The sequence below is a fragment of the Telopea speciosissima genome, chromosome 1, assembly GCF_018873765.1.
Source record: "Telopea speciosissima isolate NSW1024214 ecotype Mountain lineage chromosome 1, Tspe_v1, whole genome shotgun sequence".
Lineage (NCBI taxonomy): Eukaryota > Viridiplantae > Streptophyta > Magnoliopsida > Proteales > Proteaceae > Telopea > Telopea speciosissima.
Window position 1 is genome coordinate 43,187,883 of NC_057916.1, and position 26,727 is coordinate 43,214,609.

General features: G+C 40.4%; 1 protein-coding gene across 3 annotated transcripts; it reads left to right on the forward strand.

Annotated features, from left to right (window-relative positions):
• Nucleotides 1-26,291, forward strand: LOC122672250 (histone-lysine N-methyltransferase ATXR3-like). Of its 3 annotated transcripts, none has more exons than XM_043869746.1 (20): nucleotides 20-161; nucleotides 392-2,777; nucleotides 2,942-2,998; nucleotides 4,029-5,219; nucleotides 5,765-6,141; nucleotides 6,229-6,798; nucleotides 6,907-7,007; nucleotides 7,357-8,413; nucleotides 8,534-8,605; nucleotides 9,385-9,495; nucleotides 9,617-9,717; nucleotides 12,519-12,618; nucleotides 12,700-12,795; nucleotides 12,929-13,096; nucleotides 13,183-13,308; nucleotides 13,453-13,506; nucleotides 13,650-13,897; nucleotides 13,987-14,095; nucleotides 14,206-14,511; nucleotides 26,062-26,291. In XM_043869746.1, the coding sequence occupies exons 2-20, from the start codon at nucleotides 503-505 to the stop codon at nucleotides 26,236-26,238; spliced, it is 7,296 nt and encodes a 2,431-aa protein (XP_043725681.1). In that variant the 5' UTR covers nucleotides 20-161; nucleotides 392-502; the 3' UTR covers nucleotides 26,239-26,291. The 3 variants fall into 3 exon arrangements, with proteins under 3 accessions (XP_043725695.1, XP_043725681.1, XP_043725689.1); XM_043869754.1 differs by having other exon boundaries at nucleotides 4,029-5,214; nucleotides 5,760-6,141; XM_043869760.1 differs by lacking the exons at nucleotides 13,183-13,308; nucleotides 13,453-13,506; nucleotides 13,650-13,897; ... (1 more) ...; nucleotides 14,206-14,511; nucleotides 26,062-26,291 and having other exon boundaries at nucleotides 1-161; nucleotides 12,741-12,795; nucleotides 12,929-13,070.
• The last annotated feature ends 436 nt before the right edge of the window (nucleotides 26,292-26,727 follow it).

Below are 26,727 nucleotides of genomic sequence, written 5' to 3' on the forward strand. Positions count from 1 at the left end.
ACAGAGAAGGAAAACGGGCTACACAGAAGACGAGTTTCTTCAGCTGTTCTATGGCGTATTTAGATCCGTTCACATGCGAGTCTGCACTCGTTCTTCGTTCCCGTTGAAGCTCCTAAATTCTCTTATCGGATCCGTTACTTTAGTTCTTTTAGTCTCTCTGTAAGTCTTCTCGCTTTTAGTGGTTTTGAAATTTTTTTTTTTTTTTATCATATTGGATTCGAAACTTGCGGGGTGAATTTGGTTGCTCTTTATTTTTCCCCCCCCTTGTCTCGTGATTCGCGGTTTCCAGCTTCTCTTATTTTCTTTTTCTTCTTTCTAAACCCTACATTGCATTTACGACGAGATTTTTAGTGCTGATTTGGTTCCTGACCTGTTTTTGGTGGAAATTAGGTTTTTCAAGTTCGTTGCCTGGATTGATCCTGCTGAAGAAATCGCAGTATGAGCATCGATAGCCCTAGGGAAGGGGACAATTAGGGTTCTTTTCTGCGGTCCTTGGATTTCCATGGGCGATGGCGGAGTCGCCTGCGTGTCTTCGCAGCATATTATGGAAAGATTTCCAATTCCAGATACGTTCTGCGGAGGCAGTGGTAGTTTCAATTCTAAGTCTCTCCAACTTGCAGAATCGCAGCTTCAGCGAAAGCATGAGAAGAAAACGGAATTAGAGAAGGAGGGATTCAGTTTAGGGAAGGTGCGGAAATCTGAGTCGGATAAAGAGGAAATAAGTTCAGAGAGAGGGAAGAAAGGGGAGGTTGAGAAGGGCGAGATTGTTTCGGAAAAGCTGCCCAAGGAAGAAGTGGAGGAGGGAGAGGTGGGTTCTTTCCAGGAGCGCAGAGTGGATGTTGAGAACGGAGAATTTGTTCCCGAGAAGTCACAAAGAAGAAAATTTGAAAATGGGGAGTCTGTCCCTGATAAGTGGAGAAAAGGTGGTGAAGTGGAGAAGGGAGAGTTTGTTCCGGATAAGTGGCGGAAAGGCGAAGTTGAAAGGGGAGAATTTGTTACCGGAAGAGCTTGGAGAGAAGTAGAGAAGGGAGAGTTCATTCCAGAGAGGTGGAGGAGAGGTGAAGTGGACAAGTCAGACTTGGGGAGAGGACGGAGAGGGGAAATTGAGAAATGGCGGAAAATTGAAGTGGTGAAAGAATATGGTTCATCGAAAGGGAAAAAATGGGAAGTGGAGAAAGACGACACTGCCAAGGACAGGGGAAGGAAGTACGACCGAGACCGAGACCAAGACCGAACTCCTCCTTCTGTGAAGTTCTCTGATGAGGATACTTCTCAAAGAAGAGAATTTAGTAGGAGTGGGAGTGAACGTAGAAAGAGGTTTTCTAGTTCCAGGTGGGATAATGGTCATGAAAGGGACTCAAAGACCAGTTTGAGGACTGCAGGCGAGGAACTAGGTTCATGTAAGCATGAATACAGTGGTGGCAAGAATCATGGAAGAGAGCACCCATCTGGAACATGGCTGAAACGTCATTGTACAGAATTAGAGGGTAGCAGCCGCAAATACTATGGAGAAGATTATCCAGGCTCTAAAAGCAGAAGGACCTCCGATGATAGTAACCGCGCTGGCTATGAGAAGAACAGTTCGCGAGGCTTGCAGGGGAGCTCTTACAGAAATTCTTCTTCATCAAGAGTGACATCCTCCAGCAGGTTCTCTTCTAAGTATTATGATTCTCCTTTGTCATCTAAAGGAGTGCATGACAGACACTGTCGAAGTCCAGCCCGCACTGAGCGGTCCCCACATGACCGGGGTCGGCACCACCACTGGGACCGAAGTCCAACCCGCTCTGAGCGGTCCCCACATGATCGGAACCGTCACCATGATCACAGGAAACGTAGTCCTGTTCAAGTAGAGCGGTCCCCACATGACCGATCACGACGCCATGACAGGAGGGACGATTGCAGGGATGATCGCAGGGAGCAGACTCCAGGTTACCAGGAGAGGTCACCGTCTGATCGGGGTAGGGCCCATGATTACCGGGAGTCAAGTCGAAAGAGTGGGGGAAGTAAAAGACAGCACAGTCGGTATGCAAACCAGAGGAATGAAGAGAAGATTGGCCAGAGGAAATCAGCTGAAAGGGATTCTCACAAACATTCATCAACCTCTCAACCTCCAAATGGCAGCACTGTACATTGTAGTAGTAGTGGTTCTGTTGATAAAAATATCAATCATCAGTGTCACAATGAAGAAGAGACTCAAAATGTGAGCATGAAATCCGAAGAACCTCCTCCTCAGGTTAATGAAGCTCCTGAACCTGAAGAGCTGCTCTCCATGGAAGAGGACATGGATATCAGTGACACACCACCTCATGTTCCAGTTATGTCAGATTCAAATATGGGAAAATGGTTTTATATCGATCATTTTGGTGTTGAACAAGGCCCTTCGAAATTATGTGACCTTAAGAGGCTAGTGGAGGAAGGGTTTATGCTCTCAGATTATTTGATTAAGCATTCGGAGAGTGACCGATGGGTAGCTGTTGAAAATGCTGTTTCTCCACTGGTGCCTGTGAACTTTCCATCAGTTGTTTCTGATGCCATTACTCAGTTGGCTAGTCCTCCTGAGGCTTCTGGTAATCTATTGGCAGATGTTGCTGATACTGGGCAGTTGGTTGATCAGGGGGGCGAGGAACTGTCTGCCTCTTCCCTGCAGCCACTGCCCCACCTGCATGAAATTTCAATTCCTTTGGAGCCTTTGGAGGATCTTCACATTGATAAAAGGGTCGGAGCATTGTTAAGTGGTTACACTGTTACCCCGGGGAGGGAACTCGAAACTGTTGGGGGTATGTTTTCCCTTAATTTTCCACTTAATATCTCTTTGGTTTTTCTTCATTTTCTTCATTTTGATATTTACTTCTTCGGAAAACTTATTTTCTCTTTCAACATCTTCATTTAAGATTGGGTGTTTGAATTTTTTGCTGTTTTCTTGAAATCTATGTTGTTACAGATGCTTTACAGATGACGTTTGAGCATGCGGACTGGGAAAATTGGGGTAGCTCTGAAGGTAACTCTTCATTTGCATTGCAAACACTCATAGTGAAGTTGCCATATCTTGCTCTGAATGGACATTCCATTTTGTACCCTCTCAAATAAATTATTTTGTACTTAGGAATACGGTATGATGCTAGGTTATGTAGATCTAGTTTTTGTCTTCCGTTAGTTGTTCATGTTGCTGTGTGGCAGAGAGAGAGGGGGTTTGGTTGTTTTAGTTAGTGAGTGTCCTGCATAACAGATTTTTCTGTTCATAAATTGACTTGTTTTGGTGTTATAGCTCGTAAGTGGAACTGTATATTTTTTTTTTGGACGAGGGGGGGGGGAATCTTCAATTGAATTACCTGGGAAAAAAAGAGCATCCCAGTGCACAAGTCTCCTGCTACTGCAGGGTCTGGGAGGGGCAAATGTACACAGCCTTAGCCCCGCTTCGCGGGCAGGCTTTTTCCAAGTTTTGAACCTGCCACAATTGAATTACCTGAGAAACACCATTTATTGGGTGGTTTGGACCATGTGAGCATATGGTTACGGAGAACCCTGTGGATAATGTGAAATCTAATGAGGAAGGAAGCACAAGTTTCCTGTGGCTGCATTATAAGATATTGTCTCTAGAAAATGATATTATTTCTAAACTCTAGTTTAATTATGTACTATAAGTATATGTGATAAAATGATGTTACAGTATCATTAGTGTGTGTTTGGGATTTGTGCCGTCCTGTGAGTTCATAACCCACCCAATGTTAGCTTGTACTTGGGTCGGGCTGGGTTTGGGGTTGTGTTTTCTTCTCTAAATCTACTGTATTGCCTACATGTGTTAAGTTTTGCTTCCAATTTGCTTTGCGATGGTTTTCCTCGATCCAGTTAAGTTTACAGTTATAATTGGAGGAATATAAAATGGATGGAAATACTATCAAAGTTTTTGAGAATAGTATATAAATAAAGGCAAAAAGTCATGAAGTATCTGGTATGAAAAGTCTATCCATCATCCATGCCCCAGTTCCCAACAATCTTGATCTCATAATGGTCAGTTCATTGCTTCACAGGATTCACAAGGTTTCAACCTTCCACAGTGTATTCCATGCAACAAAGAGATGACGATTTTGACAATTCTCTTGATGCCATGTCAAAAGAAGCAACAGATACTATATCAACTGATGCCTTTGCCAGTGCTGACCATATTGACTGGTTTTCCAGCCGATGGTCCTGCAAGGGTGGTGATTGGAAGAGGAATGATGAAGCTTCTTTAGATAGGTCATCCATTAAGAAATTTATCCTTAATGATGGTTATCCACTATGCCAGATGTCAAAGTCCCGCTATGAGGACCCTCGGTGGCACAGGAAAGATGAGTTATACTATCCATCCAGGAGCAGAAGGCTTGACTTACCGCCTTGGGCTTTTTCCTTGCCAGAAGAGAATAATGATTGCAATGGTATCAGTAGATCAGGCCAAATCAAGCCACTTGTAGGAAGGGTAGGGAAAGGAACCATGCTATCAGTTGTCAGGATAAATGCTTGTGTAGTAAAAAACCATGGTTCATTTATTTCTGAGCCTCGCATGAGAATTAGAGGAAGCGAGCGGCATTCATCAAGGTCCCATCAGTTTTTCTCTGGAAATGGTGATGGCAAGAACTGGTCAACAGAAGGCGCTTCTCGATCCAGAAAACACAGTGAACGAGATTTACAGGGTTTGCAGAAAAGTGTAACACCCATTAACACCCCAAAAGATCATGTCTGCACGGTTAATGAATTGCAGTTGCATTTGGGTGATTGGTACTACCTTGATGGTGCTGGCCATGAACGTGGGCCATTCTCATTTTCTAAGCTACAAGCTTTGGTTGACAAAGGTACTATTCCAAAGTACACTAGTGCCTTCAGGAAGGACGATAACGTCTGGGTTCCAGTTGTTACTGCTGCACAGGCTTCTGAAGCTGCACCAGTAATCGATTCTTCTGCTGCTCGGTCCCAGGTTGCTGCACAGAGTGGCGATCACATAGCTTCCAGTTCATTTCACAGTTTACATCCTCAATTCATTGGGTATACATGTGGGAAACTGCATGAGCTGGTCATGAAATTGTATAAGAGCCGAGAATTCGCTGCAGCTATAAATGAGGTCTTGGATCCATGGATCAATGCTAAGCAACCAAAGAAGGAATTAGACAAACACCCTTTTACTTCAGCTGTCACGAAAAGTTCTTTCTCACAAAACTTCATGATGCACAAGTTCCAAAAATCAGGTAGGAGGAACTTCTTGAATGGTCTTGTAAATGTCATCCAATTTGTTTTATTTTGTGATATGAATGCTAAATTTAGATATAGAGGATGAGCAGTTCCTTCTTCCTGGGTTGTATCTTTGGCTCACATGCTATGCCTGTGACTGGGATCCTCCACTTGATAGCCCCACCTAGAGTATATCTTATGCTAAAAGCAACATATTCAGTCGAGCTGTTCTGTCTTTCTTCTGGGGGGTGGAGTGGGGATGGGTGGAGTTTGGTCACAGAATAGAGAATTATACATAGCAAGCACGTAGCTTGAGTGGTTTGTTCACCTCAACTCTATGTCCTATAAGCTTTCCTCTTTGGAGCATATTGTTTTGCCCTGGGTGTTAGTGTAGGACGCAGGTCAGGAGCCCTGTCATTCAGCTCCTTTCCTTGGATCGTTGTTTATTTTTTTGTTTGACGGTGTTGGTCTTCATGGTATCATCTACTTTTAATACATTTCAGCACTTTGTTCATACGTTTTGCCTGGTATGTTTTTTTCTCTGGTGTTTTTTCCATATCAGAAGATGAAGCATCTTTGCGTGCTGGTAAAAGAGCTCGGATGGTGGTCAATGGAAGTGAAGAGGATGATGAAGTGGAAGAAGATCTCATCAAACTTAAGTATGACTGCTCCTTCGAGGATTTATGTGGTGACACTATTTTTGATGGAGGAAATGATGCAAGTCCTAAAGTTGAAAGTGAGATCTGGGGGCTGCTCAATTGTAGGATACTGGCACGAGTTTTCCATTTTCTGGGAGCTGACTTGAAGTCCCTAGTGTTCTCTGCGGCTACTTGTAAGCGCTGGAATGCTGCAGCCAGGTTTTACAAGGATATCTGCAGACAGATTGAGTTCTCATCTTTAGGCCCCAAGTGCACTGACTCTATGTTCTTGAGCATCATGGTAAGCTTTCTTCCTGTTTGCTAATTCTGGTTATCAAGATATTCACATTTTTCTCTGTTTTAATGCTCATCTTGATTTGGCCTGCAGGATGGTTATAAGAAAGAAAAGATAACATCGGTCATCCTGGTTGGCTGCATCAATATTAGTGCTGGTGCCCTTGAAGACATTCTCCATTTGTTCCCTTGTATATCCTCTGTAGATATCAGGGGCTGCAGCCAGTTCAGGGAATTGACAAAGAAATTTCAAAATGTGAAATGGATAAAGAGCCGTCTTTCTCGTGACACTAAGAATTTCGAAGAGACTCATTCAAAGATGAGGAGCCTCAGACAGATAACTGAGAAAAATTTCCTAGTTCCTAAAGCTTTCAAGGGCTCTAGTAGTCATTTGGATGTTTCCAGTGAGCCTGGAGATTCTCTTGATCAAGATGGCTCTGTAAATAGGAGAGAGTCAGTTGGTCCATCTTTCCGACAAAGCTTTTATGGACGTAAAAAACTACGTGATGCCACAAAGTCATCATCACTCCTATCAAGGGATGCTCAAATAAGGTGGTTGCTTCGCAAGAAATCTGAAAATGGGTACAAGAGAACGGAAGAATTCCTTGCTCTGAGTCTTAGGGACATAATGAAGGAGAACACTTTTGATTTCTTTGTACCTAAGGTACTGTCACTTGCTTTGGTATTTTTGTAGAAATGCAAATTTTATTACACCACTTGAACTTCCTCAGTGCTTATTATCATCACTATCTTGTCAATATCAACCGATCAGGTTGCAGAAATTGAAAATAGGATGAAGAATGGTTATTACGTTGGTCATGGCTTGAACTCTGTCAAGGAGGATATCAGTCGAATGTGTCGTGATGCAATAAAGTGAGCTTTCTTGCTACATTTTTGCTTCTTGAATTTAACAAACTTTGCAGAACACGTCTTTTCATAATGTACTACTATGAAATTGCACAAAAAATTTAGAAAGATTTCCTTCAGCATATTTATGAGAAATAAGTCCTTCAGCATATCTCGATGTACAGCAGGGTATTTGTTTTTTCATTTTCCCACACTTTAGGATCATGAGCTTGTAAAGGTGATTTTGTTGCCTCCTGTAAACTATTGTTAACTATGTTTCTATTCATTCTATTAGTTATTGCTGGCTTTAGTTCAGCTATTATTTTTTGGTGCAGTACACCTTTTCTTTGTGTAATATAATTTTGCATCAATGCAGAGCCCGAAATCGAGGTGATGCTGGTGATATGAATCATATCATTATGTTATTCATCCGACTTGCCACAAGTTTGGATGAGAATTCTAAATCCCTTCATGAAAGAGAGGAAATAATGAAGACATTAAAGGATAATGCACCTGTAGGGTTTTGTTCAGCAGCCTCCAAGTATGGAAAGAAACTCAATAAAATGGTGAATGAAAGGAAGCTCATGCGTAATGGTGCATGCTATGTCAATGGGGATATAGGTTATGGAGAATGTGCATCTGACCGGGAAATAAGAAGACGCTTATCCAAGTTGAATAAGAGCGATTTAGATTCCGGAAGTGAGACTTCTGATGACCCTGATCAGTCTTCCGAAGATTCCAGTGGTGATGGCAACGGTTCTTCCTCGGATACAGAAAGTGACCTAGGCTTCCAGTCTGAAGGAGGAATTGGTGATTTAACTGTAGATAGATACTTAGGTGCAGATGAGGCTTTAGATTCTATGACTGATGACCGTGAATGGGGTGCTCGGATGAAAAAAGCAAGCCTTGTTCCTCCCGTTACTAGGAAGTATGAAGTCATTGATCGATATGTTATTGTGGCAGATGAGGATGAAGTGCAACGGAAGATGCGAGTTTCTCTACCTGAGGACTATCCTGAGAAGCTCAAGGCACAAAAGAATAGCACTGAGGAATCAGATATGGAAATCCCTGAAGTAAAAGACTACAAACCCAGAAAACGACTTGGGAATGAGGTCCTAGAACAGGAAGTCTACGGTATAGATCCTTATACTCATAATCTTATCCTAGACTCCATGCCAGACGATGTGGATTGGATGCTTCTAGATAAGCATATGTTTGTTGAAGATGTGCTTCTGCGAGTTCTGAATAAGCAAGTCAGGTCCTTCACTGGTACTGGAAACACCCCCATGAAGTATCCCTTGCAGCGTGTTGTTGAAGAGATCCTAAAGACTACTGCTCAGGAAGGTGGTGACAAACGCATTATGAGAGTGTGTCAATGTATCTTAAAGTCCATGGAAAATCGTCCTGAAGACAATTATGTTGCTTACAGAAAGGTATATCTTTACTCTAATTATACAGTATGAGCTAATACCTAGTATCATGATTTGGCTTGACTTTTACTAATTCTGGTTCTTTTCTGTTTTACTAATTTCCTGTTTGTATGCGATTATCAGGGGCTTGGAGTAGTTTGCAATAAAGATGAAGGTTTTAGCGATGATGATTTTGTTGTGGAGTTTCTGGGAGAGGTAAAGAAATCACAGCTGCTGGTTTAAGCTATTTTAGGCTCTTAGGTATTTGATTTCATTTGTCTCATTGTAAGAAAATCTCTTAAAAAACTCCAAACACACGCCAAACCCCCCCCCCCCCCCCCCCCCAAAAAAAAAAAAAAAAAAAAAAAAAACTGGTAGGATATCTCTTGAACTTCTTTTTGTCTTCTCTTCCCTCTCTCTCTATTCCTCACTTGCTTGTCTTAGTAAACTATCTCAACCTCAGTGTATAATCTTAAATGCGTTATTAAACCATTAGCCAGCATACTGCCCAATTTAGGTTTTCAGCTTTCCCCCCCCCCCTTCAATTGACGTGCTTTATGTTAGTTTATCTTCATGATCTTATATTGTGGAAGTAGATTTGCAAATCTTTGCTGTATGTGTCCACATATTTTCATGTATTTTCCATCGCTGAAATGGGTCTTATTCCCATTTCCCCCAAAGTGATAATATATGTGATCCTTAGAAAGTATGAGAGCTATTCAATGTTTGTGTCTGATATACCTGGACAGTATCATAGCAGTCATTATGTTTCAATTTCCTTTCTATATGACATCATATTCCATTTATTCTTGATGGCTTTAAAATTGCATATTTTTGTATTCTAGTATTCCGGACCTATCACCCAATTTATTGATCTACATTATCTCATGACTTCTTTGCCTCCCATATTATCATTTGGTTTAGGAGTAAGAAAACTTTTGAAGAATTCCTTTGTAAATACTATTTTCTTACTCAAAATTTCTGTCATGTCTTAGGTTTATCCTGCTTGGAAATGGTTTGAGAAGCAAGATGGCATTCGATCCCTGCAAAAAAACAATAAAGATCCAGCTCCAGAGTTCTATAACATATATCTAGAGAGGCCAAAGGTGCTTTTTTGCTTTAAATTTTCTCCATATGCTAATTTTGGACCTGATCGTTTGTTTTTTTTAATTGTTGTTTTAGTTTTCATTCTTCTTTGATGCTTCACTAAATGAATTCATTTGGCAGGGAGACTGTGATGGGTATGATTTAGTTGTTGTTGATGCCATGCACAAGGCAAATTATGCGAGCCGTATTTGTCACTCGTGTAGACCTAATTGTGAAGCGAAGTAAGTGCTGGTTGTATCCATTTTTTTCTTTTCACTAGTTGTTTCTCGGTTGTGTGACCGGTTTTTTCAGAAACATTTGTTTCTCATGTTGATGTGAGGTGAGAAGTGGTTGCAATTAGTCTTTCCATGTCAGACTAGCTCAGGCATCTCAAATAAGGAAATAGTTTGAAAGTTGTGAAACTTTATACTACCTACATGAAATAGAGATCGAAGGCTTCCAAATAAATGGAATCCTCTCTCTAACCGGCCCTCCGCTAGAACCAAACCTGGTCAAGTGGTCTAGTAATGATGAGGAACAACAAAGCCAAAATTTGGTTCAAATTCAATTGCTAAATCTTAAGTTATGATGAAGTTTCAGAAATAGCAAGTTACTAAAGTAGAAAGTCCAGATTTAGTAACTATTGGAGAATAGCAACTAGAAACTAAAACAGTAAGTCAAGTTCCAAATAGAAACAGAGATCAGAATGGGGAACACGATGAAAAATAGCAACTAGTGAAACCAGAATTAGAAACAAACGGAAACAGTTTAGGAAGTAGAAATTCAGATCCAAAACACATCAATTGAACTTCAGAAATCGATGGCAGATTTCTTTATGTAGAACAACCATGAAACAAGGCTTTTCCTAAGGTGGGTAGTGCTGAGTTTCAGAAAGAAAGGAGATGAACAAAGGAAAAAGGAAAGAATATGATCTAGAAAAGAGGAATATGACTTTGGAATCACCACCAATTGAACCCACTGAATCACCACAGTAGGGGCTGGAACTGTATCACCATAGTACCAAGTTCAATCACCACAGAACAATTTGGCATAACCCATCTTCATTCACTCATAATATATGTTAGGGCCTAGCCCTGTATATATATTTATAACCTTTGCCTTCGACAAACTCAGACTTGAAAATAGAAACTCTATAAAATAGAAACTAACACCTAATCCCATATAGGACTCAAATCACTCATATCTGGGCTTATATAATTGGCCTATTATAATAGAAAACCCCAAATTACTAAGCCCATGACCCATATAATCCATGGGGAACTTAAAATTAAGTCTTAACTTGAATCAATATTGAACCGTAGGTTCAGGTTGACCAAAAAACTGATTCAAATCCACTAGGTCAAATAGATATAAATGCTTCAGCAGCAGGATGATATCTGTTGATGTATGTTAGGAGCTTTTAACTCAGTTTAAAATTCCTTATAGCCTTCAATAGATATAAATCTATAATTATACCGTGAGAGAAATGAACCTAGTTGCCTGGGTTACATGAATGATGTGGTGCTATTCTGTGGATTCTCAAGCAGTGCAGAAAAGGGAATTGTGTATATTTTAACTTAGATGATTCTTATGAAAAAATCTGTGTGTGTGTATGTGCATCTTTATATATTTTAGCCCATTTAAACATGATATTTAAGCATGATATATGCAGTGACCTAAATATTTTAGTATTAACCCCCCCTAGTGACCCCCCCCCCCCCCCAAGTCACTAGGCTATACCAAATTCTCTAGCTGCAGTCTGCAGTGTTGATGTTGCTTTTACTCTGGTCCAGGTCACAATGATGTATTTATAGGGACTATCAGTTTTTTTTTTGGGAGAAATCATTTGCAAATGTGTTTTTAGTATGCTCTCTCGTCCATATTTTTAGTCAGAGGATACATGTTGCAGTTAGATCATCTAAATTATTAAAATAAGCCTTGGCTTGGGATATATATGTATTGGGCCTTTAGTCTGGACTTTCATTGTAGTGGGCCACTTTGATGGTCCTATAATATGGATATAGGCTAGGCATATGGGATTAGTTAAGTTAGTGTCTTTATTTCTTTGTTATTTCAGTTTCCTAGTCAGTTCAGTTACCTTATTAGTTAAGGATTGGGTTAGGCCTTTCTTTTTTCTTTTAGGAGTCTAATTTTGAGTCTTCTATATATTTGTAAGGGAGGCCAGCATTATACATGAATTTGATAAATAAAGTTGCTACTTTTTTCTGCGCTCTTCTTCATTGAAGACCTCATTTGTAGCAACCCCTTGTGTGTGATTAAGGAAAGGGATTGGTCCATTCTTATTCTATTATCACAGCCATTTACATGTAATCATCTGAAATTCTGTAACTAGAACCTATCTTCCTAGAAGTTTATACGTAGCACTTTTTTTGAGAATAAGCAAACCAACCATTAGATCTGGCTGAAATTTTGATCTGGTCTCGAGAATCCTAGAAAGGAAACTTGATCCAAATTTCATCCCATTCTGATCAGCCGATTGGCCGATGGAGTGAAATCTCTATTTTTCCCTTTCTTCTTAAAGCCCTAATTTCATACTTGATTCAACTTCTGAGCTGATTTATTTGGCTACTGATTATAGGTTAATTTCGTATCTGAAATCAGCAACCTATCTTCACTTTCAAACCCTAATTCCATTAGTTATTTACTGTTTTATCACTAGTCCTATTGCTACTAGGATTTAGCCCCATTTGCTGATCTGGCCATCCGATTAGGTTCAGATTTTCAGCAAATCTTCCCTATGCTATTTGTTAAACTCAATCTTAGTTTCAACCCCTGTTCCACCAACTGATTTTGTGTTAATGATATCTCCCCATATGTGGAATTATTTCTCTGTGAAAAGATCTTGTATGGCTACTGTTTTGGCCATTCAAACTCAGTACTACTTAATATATCTTGGCACTTGGATTCTGAATCTTATACTCAAGTATATGTGCTTTGTACAATTTGTCCTTTTTCGCTATATTAAGAGATTCAGTTCTTTATTTGCGAATATTGTACTTAAACATCCATTTCCTGGGAACAGAGTTACTGCAGTAGATGGTCGGTACCAAATTGGAATTTATACTGTACGACCAATTAGTTATGGCGAGGAGATCACATTTGATTATAATTCTGTAACAGAGGTGAGTATCTTGTCTTTTGGTGTCCTATGTTTAAAAATAGTAGTAGTGCTTAGTGATTGATTTCATTTGTTCCTGCTTCAGAGTAAGGAAGAGTATGAAGCTTCTGTTTGTTTGTGCGGCAGCCAAGTCTGCAGGGGAAGCTATTTGAATTTGACTGGTGAAGAGGCTTTTCAAAAGGTGTGAACTATAAGGGACACCTCTTTATTATTTTTTCTTTAATTATATTCCTATTAGAGGAATTAAGCAAGTGTCCTCAGTTGCTTTTCACATTATGTCTTTTTTTTGTTAACTAGAGTTCCATGTTTATCAGATTCTGAAAGAGTGCCATGGAATTCTAGACCGCCATCAGTTGATGTTAGAGGCTTGTGAATTGAATTTTGTTTCTGAGGATGATTATATTGACTTGAGAAGAGCTGGTTTAGGCATTTGTTTGCTTGATGGGTTGCCTGATTGGCTTATTGCATATTCAGCTCGCCTGGTAGGTGTCTTTACTGCCTCCTTTACTCTATTTTTGAAGTAATTTTCTCAGTTTGGTTTCTGAAATACTTGTATGTGTGGATGAAGGTGAGGTTTATAAATTTCGAGAGAACGAAACTTCCTGAAGAGATTTTTAGGCATAATTTGGAAGAGAAGAGGAAATTCTTTTTAGATATTTGCCGAGATACTGAGAGGAGTGATGCTGAGGTTCAGGTAACTGTTTTTCACTCTCTCAATCTCTGTGTATGGGTGTGTGTGCAGGTGCTTGCATGTTAGGTGCACATCATGCATGACTGCGGTTGTGTATGCATGGCTTTATGTTTATGGTTAGCTTATAAATGTTTAATCTAACTGCAGGCTGAGGGTGTCTACAACCAAAGGCTTCAAAATTTGGCTGTTACTCTTGATAAGGTGCTTGCCTTTCTGTTCCCCTTATTTTAGTATTTCTGTTCATGTTAGTGTCATGAATTTAATAATCCCTGGTTTTATGGTTTCATTGTATTAATCTATAATTTGGATCTAATTAGTTTTTGTGAATAAAATTGATGTTTCAGGTGAGGTATGTAATGAGGAGTGTATTTGGTGACCCAAAGAAAGCCCCACCACCACTTGAGAAGCTAAATCCTGAGGAAGTAGTTGCTCTCCTCTGGAAAGGTGAGGGATCACTTGTTGAAGAATTACTTAAGTGCATGGCTCCTCATGTAGAAAAGGATTTGCTAAATGACCTCAAGTCCAAGATTGATGCTCATGACCCATCTGGTTCTGATGATCTCCGAACTGCACTTAAAAAATCTTTATTATGGTAAGCTGAGTGAACTGTTGTGTCTTGCTTCTTCTGTTATAATACAACCTTGCTGGTTCTGAGCTCACTCATGTTTGTACTATTACAAGGTTGAGGGATGAGGTCCGGATTCTTCCTTGTACATATAAGTGCCGTCATGATGCTGCTGCTGATTTGATCCACATTTATGCTTATACGAAATGTTTTTTTAAAGTCCAGGTGAGTTGGAACACTTCAGCCTAATGTTTTGAGGATTTTAAACAAGAAATTTGATGAACAAGGTTATGGTTTGCTGCTCCTCCTGATCAAGAAGAATTTTCTATATGCAGGAGTATAAGTCTTTAACGTCTCCACCTGTTTATATTAGTCCTCTTGACTTGGGCCCCAAGTACACGGATAAATTGAGGTCAGGTTTCCAGGAGTATCGCAAGGCGTATGGTGAGAATTATTGTTTTGGGCAGTTGATTTATTGGCATATTCAGACTAATGCTGATCCAGACTGTAAGCTTGGGAGATCGAGAAGGGGTTGTTTGTTGTTGCCTGATATTGCGTCGTTCTATGCCAAGGCCCAGAAGCCATCGGTGAGACAACGTGTTTATGGGTCGAGAACCCTCAGATTTATGCTTACAGGAATGGTGAGTACATGCTGAACTTCACTTTCCAGTTCCTTTGGTTATCTAACGAATGAAATAATGGCGAAATGTGGATGTATCTGTGATGGGCTACCACTGTTAATGGCTGGTTTGGGTTACAAACTACTCAATATCATCCGAATATACTTTTGCCAACCGAATGGCACTGTATTTTCGGTTTCCTTTTCACAACCTTCTATATGTGTTTGTATTTCCTTGGGACTCATCCTGATATCCAAGTTTTTCCATTATTCACAATAGTGGTAACTGAGGATCCTTCTTAGGGTTGTTCATCTATATATATTTACACACACACACACACACACACGTTATTATCACATGTAAAGGTAAGGTAATGAAATCAATAAAATCACTGCCTCAATAGTTTGGCTCATCATGGCATCAGAGCCACCCCAACTCCGACGAATTTTTTTTTTTACTCCGGCATCTCCAACGAGCACCACCCCTATCAGCCTTTGCAGCCATGGTATCTCCCATCCTTCTCTCTCTAATCATCCTCTATGGCTTCAGAAGACTCCACCGGCACTCGTACCCCCACCACCGAACCACAGAGCACCGCCCCTCTTCATGTTACCACCCCATTACCTTCTTTCACGCCTCCCCAGTCCATTCCCATGCCCACCACTATCTTTCCCACCACTATCTTTCCATAAAACTCACTTCCAAAAAATTTTTATTTTGGAAAACTCAATTGGAAACCTTTCTACAAGGCCAAAACCTCTATGGATATCTTGATGGATCCCTACCATGTCCTTCTGATGCAACGACTGCCTTTACCTGGTGTCAGCATGATGCCATGATTCGAAGTCTTCTTATCGCGTCTCTTTCTGAAGAAGTTTTCCCCCTTGTTATTGGCAAAACCACAAGCCAAGTTATCTTGGAAACCTTCTCAACAGCATATGCCTCTGCATCTACTACCTATGTGCTCTCCCTTCACCTGGCACTGCAGGATCTAGTTCATAAACCTGGGGAGTCTGTTTCCTCTTTCATGCAACGTGTGAAAGCCATCTCCGATGAACTCACTGAGGCTGGAACGCCACTATCCACTGCCAATTTCAACATTCATATTTTTCGTTCTCTATGATTTGAATTTCGCTGGGTCATACCAACCCTGATGGGGTGTAAGGGTGTCAAAACCTAGCCCGAACCGTTAAAACGATCGAAACTGACCAAAAAAAATCCGGACCGAACCGAACCGATCCTTATTGGGTTTTTTTTGGACTGGGGTATGACGGGACCGGCTGAAAACCGAACCACACTGGACCGATCGATAACAAACCGAAAACCGAACCGAATGAAACCGATAAAAAAAATAACCAATATAAGGTTATGAATAATTGAATTGATTTCAATATTAGTGAGCAAATTTATGGTTGCAAGGGGAATTGTTACAAATCAATGAGTATGAGGTTATGAAAATAGGGAAATTGATTTGTAACAATGCTTCTTCCATTGATCTCCTTTTTAAGTGTGGGGCTAATGAAATATTTTATGTAGTTGAAACAAGAAAGAGAAGAAAATAGGCCCAAACCGAACCCAACCCATTTAAAAAAACCCGGTACCCAACCAAATCCAAACCGCTATCACCCCGTTGTCATAAACCGAAACCGACACAAAACCAAACTGCACTGAAACCGAAAATTCCTTAGTGGTTCGGTTTCGGTTTCCCTAAAAGCCACACCGAAACCGAAAAAACCGGCCTGAATCCAAACCGAACCGACCGTTTGACACCCCTATTGGGGCGCCCCATTCCAGTTCCTTACGATGAACTGGACTCGCTCCTTCTCAGCCATGAATTCCTCCACAGTTCTTCTCTCAAGAAGTTTTAATGTAGATGGGGTTCAACCAAGAACCACTCTACAGTAGGATCGTTGACAAGTTGCAGCAGAACATCATAATATATATAAAACCAGAATTAGTAACTTAGGAGGTAGAGATCAAACCAGCCTGTAGAACAGTGTCACACTTAGGTCGAGTGGAGGTGATGTTGAACAGGATCTATGCTCCAAAAGTCGTCCAATTCTGATGGTTGGATGCTTAGATATGAAAAAAACTCCAAAATAGAATCTTATGGAATATCCCAAAAATAGTTCTGTATTTTGGGTTCCAATGTAGATCGGGTGATGGCCTTGTTGGGGTGAATGCTTGCTGCAAGTTTGGTTCAGTTCTGATGGTCAGAAGTGGATATAAGTTGGTCTTGAAAATAGAAGGTAGGACTCAGAATTAGAAGGTGATGGCCTGCAGAGCAATCCAGCCAACAGCAGGGGCTGGAATTGGGATCGAGTGGAAGAGCTATTGAGGGGGTTGTGTGAACCAAATATCAGCCAAGTCTGATGACTGGTTGCAGAGTTATGATCTTCAAAAGTTGCAGCAGTGTATTGATGTACCAGATTGGCTAATGCTCCCAGGTTGATGCGATGTATTCCACCAGTTGACTGGAGACTTAATTATTGGTATATCGAAATCGGTCCCAGCACGGATTGAAATAGGAGGGTCTGTCAAGACCAGGAGGACAAGGCTCACTATCAATGGAGGAAAAGATTGTTTGTAAACAAGATAGGGTTGTTTCTGAAACTACTACTATTTTTGCATTGAAAAAAAACTGGATCGCAGGAGCAGTAGCAGCCTTCTATTGATGATTAAGGATGGATCCTGGCCTTCATAGAGGTAGCAACAACAGCAGGTTTCACACGCACAACAATGGCAGTAGCAAAGGATCGATGGAAAGGAGAAATTAGACAGGAGAAGAAGGGGAAAGGGATAAGAAGATTTGGCTCTCACTAGCCAGGCTCTCTCAGCGTTTCAAGGGTTTCGGCTCTCACTAGCCAGGCTCCCTCCCCTTCATCCTCACAATATGATAATCAAAACTTGCACAAAGCAATCTAAGCAACTTCATTAATTCATAAAATCATGGGGTGCCTCTATAGGCAGGTTACAAGATATAAAGGCCAAAGGATTGAGCTCCAAAATAGAAACTAAAAATTAGGAAGTGTCTAGAATAGAAATTCTAACTCAACTAAGATTCTAAAATAGAAACTATAAAATTAGAAATAGAATAATGACTGAAATTAGAAACTAGGCCTAATAAAAATAGAAACGAAATAAAGTCTTCAAGTTGCGTTCAATCTCCACTAGCTTGTACATATCAGCCTCCTTCAAGTCTTCAAGTTGCATTCACATGAACAGTGTCACATGAACAATACCTTGTGGTACTGTTCACGTGAACAATATTTTCTGCCCTTTTCTTCATGCTTTGATCTACATCAAGTTTACACTCGTTGATGCCTCAAGCGGTAACAACTCTCCAACTGCCAATGTTGTTACCTGTGGATCTCAGTTTGGCTCCCAATCTGAACAAGGCTGTCCTCCATCCACTGATTGCACCCCATCCCGGTGTTGTGGTGGACATGGTCGTGGGGCTCGCACAAATAAGTATATTCTTTTTGTACAACGTTTCACACAAGATAATAATGTTTATTTTGAATTCCATCCTTCATGTTTTTATGTCAAGGATCCGACTACCAGGCGTGTTCTACTTTGCTGTCCAAGTAAAGGAGGCCTTTACACTTTCCCAGTACCGTCCACTCCTGCCAATATTGCTGAACGTACCACATGTTACTGCTGGCATCAACGACTTGGCCACCCCCATGAGCATGTTCGTCGCTAGACTCTTCGTGTCCACTAGTTACCCTGTTTTTCCTCTAAAGTTAGTCTTCTTTGCACGGCTTGCCAACTTGGTAAGGCCAGTAGGCTTAGTTTACATGACTCTTCTACTCGTAGCTCTTTTTCTTTGCATGTAATTTTTGAAAATATTTGGGGACCTTCTCCACTTTGTTTCGGTTAATAGATTTTGCTATTTTTAAGTTTTTTGTAGATGTCTACACTAGATATATTGTATTACCCTCTTACCCATCGTTCTGAAGTTTTCACCATTTTTAAAAAATTTAAAGCGCTTGTTGAGCGCCAGTTTAGTAGGAAAATCAAAGCGGTTCAATCTGACTGGGGAGGTGAATACCACACCCTCCCCCGCTTCTTTGAACAATTAGGAATCCAACATTGACTTGCCTGTCCCCGCACTCATGAGCAGTAGGGGTCGGTTGAAAGACGCCACCATCTCATTCTGGAAACAGGGCTCACTCTTCTTGCCCATAGTTTAGTACCTCACCAATGTTGGCATTTTGCATTTGAGGATAGTTATCAAGGCGGCGCCTAGGCGTCCAGGTGCCTTGGCCACCTTGGACGCCTTGGTCGCCTAAATGGTGTCGCCTTGATTTTCAACCCTCTCCAACGCCTTGGGTCGCCTACACGCTGTGACAATTATGCATTTGAGACAATGGTCTATCTTATCAACCGAATGCCATCGTATGTCACTAATGGTACATCTCCCTTCCTACTTGGGCATAAACGACCCCCTGATTACTCATTTCTCCGTACGTTTGCATGTTTATGTTTTCCTTTTCTTAGGCCATACAGCTCTCATAAAATGCAATTTCGGTCTATCCCTTAATGTCTTTATGGGGTATATCCCTTCTCATTTGGGATATCGTTGCATGGACATGGTCACTCGTAAAATCTAATGTCACACCGCCATTTCTGTTTTAACAAATCCTCCTTCCCCTTTTGTGTGTTTTGCTCTTCTCTCTTAGGACTGGTCCCTTCCTCCCCCCATCTCCTTGGGCTTTAGTACCAACCGTTGCCAACCCCCCAACCATTCCCGCACCTGCCAAGACTGTTCCTACCCCGTCATCACCGCGCCCCATTGTTGCTACACAACTGCTCCATCACCACCACCCGCTTCCCCTATCCTATTGTCCTCCTCACCACAATTTCTCTCCCTCGCAATCCCTACCACCAAAACCTGCTCCTTAGCCAATATATTTATGCCCAATCAATTCCCCTACCCCTTGCGATAACCACCCACACCGAACCTACCTCCCCACCTGTGGCCAGCCCTGCGTTACCCCCTCCCCAGCCTACTAAAACTCATCCAATGACCCTACGCACCCACCCGCATCCACAACTCCATCACATACCACAGACACTCAACCCATTGAACTCGCGTGTTTCACACAGGTCTATAAATTCCTTGAATGGTGGGCAGCCTTATCTGATGAATTTAATGCTCTTGTTCGGAATGGTACATGGACACTTGTTCCTCCCAATCCCTGTTTTAATCTTGTTGGCTGTAAGTGGGTGTACATGATCAAGTGTAGGGCCGATGGCTCCCTAGAACGGTACAAAGCACGCCTAGTAGCAAAGGGCTTTCACCAAAAACAAGGTGTTGATTACACATTTACACTGAAACATTCAGCCCTGTGGTGAAATCAACAACTATCAGGACCATGATTTCTCTCGCCGTAACTCGTGGCTGGCCTATTCGACAGTTGGATGTCAATAATGCTTTTCTACATGGGGTTCTTAATCAGGAACTGTATATGGTTCAACCGCTGGGTTTTGAGGATGCTTCCCATCCCCATCATGTTTGGAAATTATGGTGTTCACTTTATGGGTGGAAGCAAGCACCTCGGGTCGGGTTCCATCGATTGTCTCACTTCCTTATTTAGTATGGGTTTCGTGCTTCACAGACAGATCCTTCTCTTTCTATCTTTATTCGTTGTTCCACTATAACCTATGTACTGGTTTACGTGGATGATATCCTGGTCACCAACAGTGCTCCTTCACATATGACCACTTTACTTACAAATCTATCCAGTGAATTCTCCATCAAGGACCTTGGATCTCTCCACTTTTTTTTTTGGGTGTTGAATCCACTAAACATTCTAAGGGTGTTATGTTATCCTAGCAACGATACATGTAACGTTCCAAACCCAGACAGGGTTCAAGGTACTATTCTCACGATCGCCAACCTAGAAGGTTAGAAATACTCATATGAAAGTAATAGCAAATGTCCGAGTCTCAAATATAACACAACAGAAACATAAAAGTTAAGATACAATACAAGAGTTATTATACACTGGTGGCAAGTATTTACATTCATGTGCATACAAAAAATCTGTTTCCAACATTCAAAGTATTATATACAATCTCATAGAGGAACTGTTCACAACATAACCAAATGTGTTTTAGGCCCCCATGCTCAAACTCTAAGCATATTCTGGAGTTGTAAAAGCGTCCTCACCTTCACCTGATCTGAAAAATATCAATACATAATGGGGTGAGCTGAAACTTCAGTGGGGTGAACATTCTACTATACATACATGTGTACATGTGCATAATAATCAGAACAGTTGCATAAATAACATATCATAAAGTTTCATTTCTTTTCATTTAGATTAAGTCTAGCCATCCTTAACATACCTAGCCAGTCGCCAAAGCGTTAGGGATAATCGAACCCCACCCTAGCCGGTCATCATAGTGCTGGGGGAGATCGATCTCCATCCTAGCCGGTCGCCTATGCGCCAGGGAAGACCGACCACCCTAGCTGGTTGCCAAAGCGCCAGGGAGGCTCCCCTTTCAATAGGCTCGTGCTCCCTACTCTGACAGGTTGTCAAGGTACTGGGGAAGAGTGGTCTCTACCCTGGCTGGTGACCTCAACATCAGGGAGGAACATGCCCACATCATTTCACTTTCTCTTTGTTTCATACACCCGCTTTTACTTTTTTCTCATTTCATCTTCGTCATTCATCATCTGTCATTCATTGCTAATAGCATCACTAAAATTTCACATTCTAAGACATTGTCACAAAATTCTGGATTGCATTATCCTCTTAATAAACATATCATATTCATGTATACATTGAACATTTACATTTTTCATAACTTAACATCCAACATCAAGCATTCATCATAAATCATGTCATATACACAACATCATATCATAACACTAGCACACATTAGTATGTAGGGCTGCAACAGGGTCGGGTTGGGCCGGTCTTTTTTAAAACCCTAGCCCAACCCTGAGTCCTCTTAGCTGGGCCCAGGCCTGGCCCAACCCTGACTCAGGGCCTGGAAAATCCAACCCTGACCCGCCCTCAGGGTCGGGCCAGGCTGACCCTAATTGGCCCTGACCATGGAGTGGGGGGAAGGGAGAGATGCATGGACTGGACTGAGTTGGGCTGGGTTGGGGAGAAAATTATCAATTTAACATAAAATAACACTATAATTAAATATATTATCACTTATTATCTTCTTATATAATATATTATATAACAAAATGTGTGACATTTAAAGTTTATAATATATATAATATATCAAAATATATTTTATAGTATAACTTAAAACCGGGCCGGGCTGAGCCCAAGGCCTCAACCTTGACTTAGGGTCAGGTATCTCACCCCAGCCCTTGTTCGGGCTCAGGGCCAGTTCGGGCCAACAGAGCCAAACTTGCACCCCTGTTAGCATGGCAGATAATCATAGTATCATGTCTTCCAATTATAAATTATCACATAACAGAATTATATATCACTAAACAAACATAATATCTCATTACATTTCATCATATCATATCATATAAGACTGCATCGTACAATACATAATGTTCCCTCACTTTTACTTCTTTAATGTTTGATTCAACTACACTTGAAGTATGTGTATTCTCCATTGGTTTCAGCACTAAAAACGATCACCCAATACCTATAAAAAGAGTGTACTCACGCTTTATCTGTCGGTCGAAGCTGCCGGTCGATCTGAACCTGCAGTTGTGCGACCTACACACAGTAGCTCTGCCGGTCGACCAGAGCTCGACCTTCAAGATCCGGTTGACTGGATCAGTTCTGCCGGTCAACCGGATCCTAGGTTTCAACTCAGCTCTGTGCCTAGTTCAGATCCCCTGTTTCAGCAGGGTGCAACTCACATTCTGCCTTTGTTTTAATTTCCTAAAAGCCCATTGGTTGGAGTGTTAAACTCCTTGAACCGTATTCTAATTTATTACTAGCAATACTTTGCATCAAAATTGAAAGTAATGTAACATATTCAGAATAGCAATTAACCCACCTTAACCTTGTTGATCTCTATCTTCTTTAATTCTTCTTTGCTTGTATCTCCAGCCCTCTAGTTGCCATCTCCAGCTCCAAATAAGAACAATTCTTTAACATATGATAAACCTCAGATCAAATACTTGTCAATTACTAAGCATTTGAACATAACGCTTACCCAGATTTAGATTTTACGTACATTGGGAATCCAGTTTAAACCTTAATTCCAGCTTAATATCTTCTTCTTCCCAATTCTTGAACCCAATTAAAACCTTCTTTCAGCCCCAGTTTCTCTTCAATTTTCACTGATTCAGTATGTCAAATCATTGATTTTCATTTGGTTTCACCAGAACACAGCCAGCGTTTAGCTCAATTCTCTCTCCAATTAGAAGTTCATCTCTCCAACATCCAATTTCAGATTTCAATCGGAGAAGTAACTCCTTCAATAATAAAACCATGCCATTACATATTTATCTCCTTAAAATCTAACTACCAAATAATAAAACAAAACTAGTTTTACTCTTACCTCAAGAACTAAAATCAGATTTTGGTTCCAGCTCTTCATCTTCAGTTTCTTGTACCTAGATGCAAAGCCCTCTTCAAAACTCAATTTTCTACAGATTTTCAATGCTCAAGTACCTTCAGAATACTATTACCCTTTGAATTTCCCAATTCCTACAACAGTTTTACTCATCCTTCTCTTTTTTCCTTTTTCTTCTTCTTCTTCTTGTGATATATATATATAACATTGGTAACCTCTAAGTAGTAAACTAACTAATACCCTAATTGAACTGTAATAATCAAAATGATATTATAGGCTAATTAACTCCCTAATCAGTATTACCCCTCAAATCTTCATTATAACCCAATTGCTTGGACTCTTGACACCTCAACAGCCATGCTGTAGCTAGGCTGAAGAATGCCATTATAAGTAGCTCTCGCTCCTCAAGATTCACCACTTCATCATCTCTCCTGGTTTGACTGAAGTTACACATCATATATTTTGTTTTTGTTCTGCTCAACTTAAAACCTCTTGATTCCAAGTTTGATCTCCATAATTCCAGCTTTGCATTAATTCCTTCCACTGTCTGACAATATTGGGGCCACTTATCAGCCAATTCCGTGTTTCATGCCCATACATTTTGTTGGGGACAAAGTAGCAAAACTGGAACTCTCAGTTTAGTTTATTTACACTGTAGAGGGTTGACATCTTTACCAAGGGTCTGTAATCTCAACGTTTTCAATTTCTTCGTGACAAGCTCAAGATCCGACCCATCAAATCTTCAGCTTGAGGGGGTGTATCAGGTGAATTTATTGTTTCCAACCGAATGACATTGTATATTCGGTTTCATTTTTACAACCTATATGTGTTTTGTATTTCCTTAGGACTCATCTCTTGTATATGTATATATGTTATTATCACATGTAATGGTAAGGTAATGAAACCAGTAAAATCACAGCTTCAATAGTTCGGCTCATCACTCAACAAAAACTGAGCTAATTCTATATATATATATATTCTCTCAAATCAGATTATGATTTTGTTTGAGATTAGAGATTGAAGAAGATTTCATACAAAAAGGAGATTTCACAGAAAATGGTAGGTTCCAGAAAACTTGATCTTTGTTTTTAATTCTATTTTTTTGCTATAAATCGATAGATTTAGGTAAAACTAAGCATAGTTGTCATGGCGTCGCCATATTGTCGCCATGGCATCCTGGCGCTGGAGAAATGTGCATATCGACCTACGCCATGGCGTCTTGTCTCTCTTTTCCTCTTCGATTTCTTCTTCTTTAATTTTTTGTTTCTTCCCCAACCTTAGACCCAACTCCCTGTTTCCCTAAATCTCCTATTTTAGCCTTGGTTTCTGAGTTTTTTCTTTCTATCGTGGTATTGCAAGGTTGAAGAAGACATATTAAGTCTTTAAAATTGCAAGTAAGGACAACTTATATTATTTAATTAAACCCCCTATATTCTCTATTGCTGTTCTGTTTAGCCCATTCAGTTTTCTCTTTAACTCCATTAAATTACAGTTCTGCCACTCCTTTACAACTTCAGATTAATTACAATTCTACCATTGCTCTTATAAATCTTGATTTATCTACTAGTTTGCCATTCAACTTTGGATTTAATTACAATTCTGCCATGGTCGACCTGATTGCTATGGCAACGCCATGGCGGGCGACGTGTCGATATATCGATCAGACACCCCTGCACCTATTTGGATCGCCGTGACGTCGTGACAACTATGAAACTAAGTTGATGCATCAAACTTGATCATTTGCAAGGATTTGTACTCAAATCGATGAAAGTCTCTTCTCTTGTTGTGCGCTGTTCTCCATTTTAGTGTTTGTGATACATATTATATATTGCTTATTTATATTGTTTTTTGCTCCAAAAGTGTATTTCCATGCGTATCTGTAGCGTACGATACATATCTCTGATACGATACGATATGATACTATATGTTTCTTAAAATCACCATTCCGATATGATACCCGATACTGATACTTTAAACCTTGGCCCTAATCCACTAACAATATATATGAAACATTTTAAAATCCAAATGATTGCATCATGTTCAATTTAAAAATATTTGTAGGATAAAAAGTTTGTGTAAACAATGCAGCAAGGTTTATGCATAAACGTGTACACTGCCACAGAGTGTCCGAGATAGACATGTATTTCATATGCTTCGTGTTTGCTTATTTTTCTCCTTTCTAAAATCGTACATATCCATCATTTGCCTGCATTTTTACTCTTTTTTGCATGTATGACACTTTGCAATCGACAAAACTGCTCTTCAATGTTTGTCTACATTGTCTTAATTTAAGTGGAAAGTACTTTCTGTAGTGCAAACACCAAAAGTAGGGTTATTTGAGGCATGGGAATGGTGTGAAAACAGCGGCCCACAAAATATGTAGAGAATTATAATTGGGATAGATTATAATGCGGCTACTCTGAATTGTTGGGGAAATAAAAGGTCCCCCCTTCGAATGGCCGTATTATATTAGTATTCCAGCTCAACTGTTCAACAAGTTACCCTTATATTCCAGATGGTACCTGATCTGGGTTGTGACCGTATATGTATGTAGACCATCTCATTTGTCCTATGCATTGGTTATCAGTCCTCATTGAGAGGTTGGGTTGTTGGATTGAGCTTACTGCCAATCTGAACCTCTGTGCTGGAAATGTGTGCTAGTGTGCTTAGAGACGTCTTTTCTGCCATCAAACTATATTTTGGCAGTTCATCAGCTTGGACATATTGATCTTCCCTCCAGTTTGGTCTATGGTCCAAAAGATCATGATAGGATTTAGGTATATGGATTTTGTCTCTTTGCTTTTGCAAACAATGAATTAGCAAGAAGGAATTTGGATTAAAAGTCAGGAATGCTGTTTTACCTGATCCAAGTCTTTCGTTTCCTTGAAACCTATGTTTCTTGTTGTCTCCGCTTAAGAAATAATCTCCTTTGTGTAGGTTATTTGTTGCCAGCGGGGATTTTTTATTTTTATTTTTGGAGAGAGGGTTAGGTATTTAATTTAAATTCTTGTCTCTAGGTTGAGATGCTTATGATATTGCTTGTGTTCTCTTTATCAGGAGAAACAGCCTCAGAGACCGTGGCCGAAGGAAAGGATATGGTCATTCAAGAGTGGCGCCCGAGTTTTTGGCAGTCCAATGCTGGATGCTGTTCTTGATAAGTCCCCACTGGACAAGGAGATGGTGCATTGGCTGAAGACAAGACCTGCTGTTTTCCAGGCTATGTGGGACCAATGAATGTGAGAAGCCTGGGATTATTAACCCCTACTATTTGTTTTGGAATGATTATTAACATGGGAGTTGGTAATCACTTCAAGACAATAGAGTCCCTCGTGCTTCTCTTTTTCCCTCAATCCCTTTTTTGTATAGATTAATTCTATTTGTAATTTGTATTCATTTTACAGCAGTGGGGCATTGGTTCTTTTTATAATTAATTTAAAAGAAAATGGGAAAAAAGGTTTCATTTCAATGTTCTGCGCCGTCGTCTGCCTCAGCTCTCACTTTTCTTTTATCCCTTTTCAGTCCATTCATTTTAACAGTCCTAAACATATTCAAGTGAAGCCTGTTTTTGTTCCAAAATGGGATATGAATTTGCTCTCTTTATGTTTGTAGTTTATTCGCAGTCTGTTTAGAAGCTTTTGAGTTGGGCAATCACTAGGCTTTCATCTTGTGTCTCTGGCCAACAACCGTAGTCTGGAGTCTGGACCCCCCCATGTCCTTGAATCA

Excerpts from the sequence above, each read along its gene's own strand:
- LOC122672250 (XM_043869746.1), top strand. The coding sequence starts at position 503 with ATGGGCGATGGCGGAGTCGCCTGCGTGTCTTCGCAGCATATTATGGAA. Across the intron at positions 9,496-9,616 it reads TATATCTAGAGAGGCCAAAG|GGAGACTGTGATGGGTATGA; the intron begins GTGCTTTTTTGC and ends TTCATTTGGCAG. Across the intron at positions 13,507-13,649 it reads TGGCTGTTACTCTTGATAAG|GTGAGGTATGTAATGAGGAG; the intron begins GTGCTTGCCTTT and ends TTGATGTTTCAG.